The 6,081-nt window shown below is 38.3% G+C and overlaps 1 protein-coding gene across 3 annotated transcripts in view; it reads left to right on the forward strand.

Annotated features, from left to right (window-relative positions):
- Nucleotides 1-5,590, forward strand: part of TMEM107 (transmembrane protein 107) — a 51,938-nt gene extending 46,348 nt beyond the window's left edge. For 2 of the 3 annotated variants that reach the window (XM_069217492.1, XM_069217493.1), the window contains exon 6: nucleotides 4,187-5,581. In XM_069217492.1, the coding sequence (XP_069073593.1) occupies nucleotides 4,187-4,256 (70 nt within the window). In that variant the 3' untranslated portion in view covers nucleotides 4,257-5,581. Of the gene's footprint in view, nucleotides 1-4,186 lie in introns of all 3 variants that reach the window. The other variant, XM_069217494.1, reaches the window with a different exon arrangement.
- The last annotated feature ends 491 nt before the right edge of the window (nucleotides 5,591-6,081 follow it).

A 6,081-nucleotide genomic window follows, 5' to 3' on the forward strand; every position in this document is an offset into this window, starting at 1 on the left:
ACTTCGAGAGGAGCCAGCATTAAATGCTCAATTGCTCTTTGGGGCAAGGCTGTGTCTCACTGAAAAGCGATGTCACTTTAGTTTTACTCAATAAACATGTTATAGACTTAAGTGGGCTCAGAGAGAGATTTTTCTTTCACTCACTAGAAAGGGACATTTTTATACTATCGACTTAGGAGAATTTACTTGTATGGTCTGTTTACAGTGCCAGTGAACACATCTTTCCTCTGCCTTAACGTCATCCATTCCTTTTTGATTGCCTTCATTTTGGGGTACAATCTAAAGTTTACTTTCTCTACGTTGTTGAACACCAATTTCCAACATGCATCAGACTTTTTCTGTGTAGCACTTTCATGAAATTCATTAAGGACAAAACTGGGTAACTTAATAGTCTTTCATATTCTATTCCAATGTGCCAAAAGACTCCAAAGTGCCGAAAAACAAGGTCTTTATTCCAAAGTTATCTTCAATAGCCGCCATATCCAAGGGCAATGAACACTTATTTCGCCACTCTATTGGTGAGCAGGCTTAGGGCTTTCTCAGGGCTGTCAATATGTATATATGCACATAAGAAGAAATGTTTTGGCACAGTAGGATTTATTGAAAAAAAATTAAATCGATTTCATTTAAAGAACATTTTCAAAATTGTCATACAACATAAAGATCAAAAGAAAAAAAGAACCAAGAAAGTATGGCAGGGCCTTGCAAAACCCAACCCAAGAAAAGAAAATAGTGATCAGAAAGCAAAGAGTTAATTGTCACATAATTTTTTTTTTATATATATATATATATTAATGAACATCCAATGTACAAGAAAATATACAGGTGACCATTTCAAGCCGAATACAGATTGGCAGGTCAGGCAATAATGAAAAAAAAGGAAATTAAATGTATGCATACATATACCAAAATTGTTAGAGGTCCAAAAGTGTCCGTATGGCATCACATCATCAGCATGTAATAATAGGAAAAAAATAAGGAAATACACTGTCACAATTTTATTGCATATTCGGCAACTGTAGGAAAGCCCACTATCCAAACATCACGAGAAGAATGAAGAGGGGCCAGTGAAATGAGGTTCAATAGCGAGTACTTGATACAGTCATAAGTGAAATCCATAGCTAACGCTTAAGGAGAGGTCAACTTGGTGCAGTAGAAAAACAATAATAAAGGCCAATCATCGATCAAGTTGTGAGGAAAAGCGCCAGTAGAGTAATGGAACCCATAACATAATCCTAAAACTGGTGTTCATGCATCTCAAGCATAAATGTCAGTTCGGTTCAAGGAACAGAGTCTTACCCTAAGCCTACGGCAATGTAATATGTAGTCTATAAAAAGAATACCTCGTGATACCAAAGAGCTTGAACTGTAAGAGAAAGTCAAGGAAATAGGGCTATGGTTTACAAAATAGCCATATGGTCGAAAAGTGAAGCTAACCTTGACTTAACAAATGCCACTTACTTCAAAGGAATCACTAGCCCACTGTACCAAATGACCTTTGTGGTCCAATACTCTGCAAGCCTCTCTCAAAAACCCAATTCAGAGGCCTTGTATAGTACAATAACGGCCAAGGAATAGGTCACAAGTAGCACCATTTACCTCTCCTTTGGTACGGGTCGAGCTATTGGTGGTAAAATAAGGTTATCCAAATGCGGTATTCCTGGCGGTTGTTCTTGAGACGCTGCTACTGCTGCCTCATTCAAATAGACAGTGTCATTACCGGAAACTCACAGGGAGTACTAGGCAGCTTTGAGAATGGGGTGCAACGGCCATCATGGTGGGACAGATAATAGCGAAGGCTCACAGCATCCCGGTTTGAATCATTACCGCCTGTAAGACAATATCCGCCAAAAGAGTCTCGCAAAAATAGATTACGCGTTATTATTGAAATAAGAAAGGAACTTGAAAGGGCAAGGTCCAAAAACACAGAGAATGGAGGAAGTATCTTACAATGTAATATCCTCCTCAGAAGTACCTTATTGAGCTTCATAACTGCAAAGGTTCAAGTTGCAAAAGAGGATATTTTTACAAGTAATAATCTTACAATGTTACCAGTCATGCCCATAGCCGTAAAAATTATCAAACTAACATAGTAATAATATTGCCAGGATGGGGGTAAAGAAAGTAAAAAAAGTAAGTCTACACAGGCAAGGAGGAATTCACTAACAAGAAAGAATAAACAGAAAGGTAGTCTGACTATACCATCATATGATAAGCTATTATGAACACCCATCCCAATCCCACCACCTTAGGAAACTATTATAAACCACTCAAATGGTTGCATAAATACAAGAGTATTTTTTTCACACACTAGAAAGGGAAATGTTTATACTAGGAGAGTTTACTTGTATGGTCTAATTACATTGCCAGTAAACACATCTTTCCTCTGCCGTAACATCACACATTTCTTTCTGACTGCCTTCATGTTTGGGTACAATCTGAAGTTTATTTTCTCTATGTTGTTGAACACAAATTTCCAACAGGTATGGGACTTTAACTACGTCCTTGGATTGGATGTCAGGTAGTTGTATGCATATTGAGCATCATAATTTCTTAATATTCATGAAGAGAACAAACTGTGAGGCTCGGCAGTTCTTAAAAACCAAGACATTAACATTTAGAGGTCATGTTGGTAGAAGAGATGTGTAGACATGGGGGAAATTATTCCTTAAATTTTGTCCACAGCTTGATCTACTGAAGAGGGGCCGTCAATAAGCATGAGCTGCAGTGACAGGCTGTGCATGTCAAAGAAAGGTTATATTTTAGAAGGTGCTGTATTTAGGATGCAGATTTGTAAGGGACTGAGTTGTGTGGATGCGAGATGGCTGTTGACACATGATGATAACTTATTTAAGGTTTGACAGCAGTCCTAGCTGTGATGGACCCTAACATGACCAAACAGGAGTTGTCCTTTTATTTTATTGGGAGTTCTAATTGCATGCCTAGGCAGCATGCAATTTTACTGATCTGAGACCGATAACACATGCCACGTGATTGCTTTCTATACAGTTTGAGCAAACATAGCTATCTAGGTAGCCCAAGCAGCAATATGCTGTTCATTTGTCCCTCAGAAAACATTTTATTTATCCAACTGTTAGGCAGCTGAACCAACCAATAGGATGAAAGGTTCTGATGACTTTTCTTTATTACCTTTGGTGTTTTTGAAGGAAATAGTTCAATTTGCAATCATATGAGTGCCCAGGGTCAAATGATTGCTTACCAGGCAATGAAAGCATATATGTTCACCCTCGTGCACCAAGATGGCACTAAGATATGTTGTGCATGAGGAACTAGATAACTAAAAGCATCAGTCTCCAGCTTGAGTATAGAATTACGTGCATTGATTTGCAAAGCTACAGAATGGAAAGTTACATTATTGTAATGCATCAACATATCTCAAGATATGGAATTAGGAAGTGGAAAGAAAAAATCTAGAAGATGCAACTATTTGAGCTCTGCACATAAATTCCAGCTTCTGTTTCTTGTCAGGTACGAAGAGTGATTAAGTAATCTATTAAATTTGATTCTGGATTTAAATATAGGATTGTTGTATTAAGGAAATTTTTTGTGAGCAAATAACTGTTCATATTCTGGTGCTAGGCCTGGGCATTGTAAGGTCAAAGCAAAGCAATATGTAACAGTATGTTAGTCAGTGACAAATAGCCACTTGTAATCCGATAATAGGTTTTTGGTGTAGTAAGGTAAAGCCATAACAATAGAATGGATGCCATCCTGATTCAGCATTGTCAATAATCTTTCTAACTATCTCACACGTGTGATTTTTGTAATGCTCGTTTTTATTGTTTTAGTTTATCTTTGAGTGTGTACAATCCTACAGGTTAATTCGTTTGGTGTGGAATGGCTGCAACAACCTGCATGTAGGATTTCTGTTGATTAAAAAGACAGCCTAGATGGTTGATGCATGTTTGGGTAGGGATGGGGGAATAAGACTTTGTAAAGAGTGAGAGTGTTGGTTTGGCCAACAAGATAACCTTGTTGGACAGGTGCAGCTTTGTCTATTATTTGCTCTCTATGTCTACCAGTGTCTGGGTCTGCCACGTCTGTGATGATAATGCAAACTCAGTACTGGCTTCGTTGGTTGTGAGTGAATGTTCATGTGACAATGTATGAGATTTAGGCAATATGCTATATGTGGCTAATGTTGCATTCTGATCTCTCCTGTCAGTGTCCTTCCTGCCTTCGTCGAGATCATCCTCTTCATCGCAGTTTTTGGTCTGAAGAAGAAGCCTTTGTGAAGGGGTCTCCCTCCTTGTGATGGGTGTGATACGACAGCTCGTCTTGAAAATTATGGGTCTTCCATCTTTGAGAGAAATATTTCATCCCACAGTCTGGCCTCCCTTCAATACAGGCTCTTGGACGGAGTAGTGTACTAAGTGTGGCTTTCAGGAAGACTTGTGTCAAGGAATCACTGTCTCTGTTAATTTCAGGAATTTGTTTGTCTTCGACTCTTCATTCACCTAATCTGCAGAAATGAGGTACACAACTGATGGTGACGCTTTGGACTTGCTGTACACTAGAAAAGCAGATTCAAAGGTGACCAGGAAAATTACAAGTATCAGGAAAAAAAAAAGATGCTTCATAAATAGCCTGTCAAATATCTGGATGTGCTGGCAGCTGTAACAGCCGTCTGTGAATAATGAGTTACATTGTGCGTTTTAAAGTTCTTTGCCAACACTCACAGTGCTGAGGATCCACTGTTTTCTGATCGAGTGTGTAACCAGCCCAGGGAGGTATATCCCTTTCGCCATACCTCTTCTCACTAAGGATACTTTGGTGTGGCCGCACAGTGGTTATCGTTATTAAGAGTTCTCTTTGAGTGTGGGCAGTTGCAGTTCAGTGAAGGAGTGCCAGTGTTCTGTACTGTACAAACATCCAGCAGGGTTACACAGGTTGAGTTTTTGAATTACCCATCTAAAGTAGCTCTCCAGTAGACCTGCTTTAAGTCCTTTGGATATTAATATAAATTATTTTTACTCACAGCCCCTTTTTCCAAAGTCTGTGGAGTCGTGGCAGTCCTGCTCCTCTGTGTTTTTTTTTTTTTTAATTAGTATTTTTTTAAAAAATTTTATCAAACGTTTACTATCAACGTGTGGAATTGAAGGCAAGACTTTTACTGATATAAGAGCGAGTTTCAGTTCTGCCGGAAGCAACATTTGAAATTACAAGTAAACCTTAAAGTTTGATGGTTCCTCAACTGGGTTGGATGTTCTGAGTTTCTAAAACCCGACCTCCTTGCTCTCCCTTTTACAATCATAAGTTGATGCTGCTGTGGAAGCGAGGAGCAGTATCCTTTCATGCTTAGTCTACATAAGGATGGCTCATCCACCTTTGCCACTGAATGACATGTGGCGCAGTAATAACGTGAAAACAAAATCAAGTTTGCTAAGAACCTATCAATATAGAAACCAGTTATGCTGCATTTCAGCATTCCAAACCACAACCTCATGGCAGAGATGACTCTCAATACCTCTTTTTAAATATTCTTAGCCACATAATTCAGCTCCCTGCATTTCATGTTTGATATTTCTATATTATATCCTTTTTCACTTTTTTAAATTAAATATATTTAGTGATAATGAACTATGTCACAAATTATTTTTTTTTTTGTTGATACTATGTTAATCTTTTCCCCTTGCAGGTCTTGACAGTCCTTTTCTTTGGCGATGTGTTCAGGTGTTTCCTAGAAGTCAATAGTTCTTACCAGCACACCGTCAGTCTCGTTAGCACTGTAAATCTATGTTGTCATCAAACTCACTTGGGACGTCAGACTTCAAAAGCAGAGAAAAGGCTATTTCAGGCTTTAAATTGGGAGTTCATTTTTTTTGTTACACTCATTACTTTAAATTAATTCTGTTGCTATTGGTTTATGTGCTGATAGAGAACTCTTTTGTATTATTAGTCTATATATTGTCCCGAGCTTCTTGAATTGAATCTGAGCAGCCCAAATATATATATAAAAGTCTACTCAAGAATAGCCGGTAAGTGTTTTAGCTAGAAATTAGTGTGAAGTGAGTGGAGCCAGGAGAGGCCAGAGTATAAGGAGTTATTAGGAGATGGTAA

This window comes from Pleurodeles waltl, chromosome 12 (assembly GCF_031143425.1).
Source record: "Pleurodeles waltl isolate 20211129_DDA chromosome 12, aPleWal1.hap1.20221129, whole genome shotgun sequence".
Classification (NCBI taxonomy): Eukaryota; Metazoa; Chordata; class Amphibia; order Caudata; family Salamandridae; genus Pleurodeles; species Pleurodeles waltl.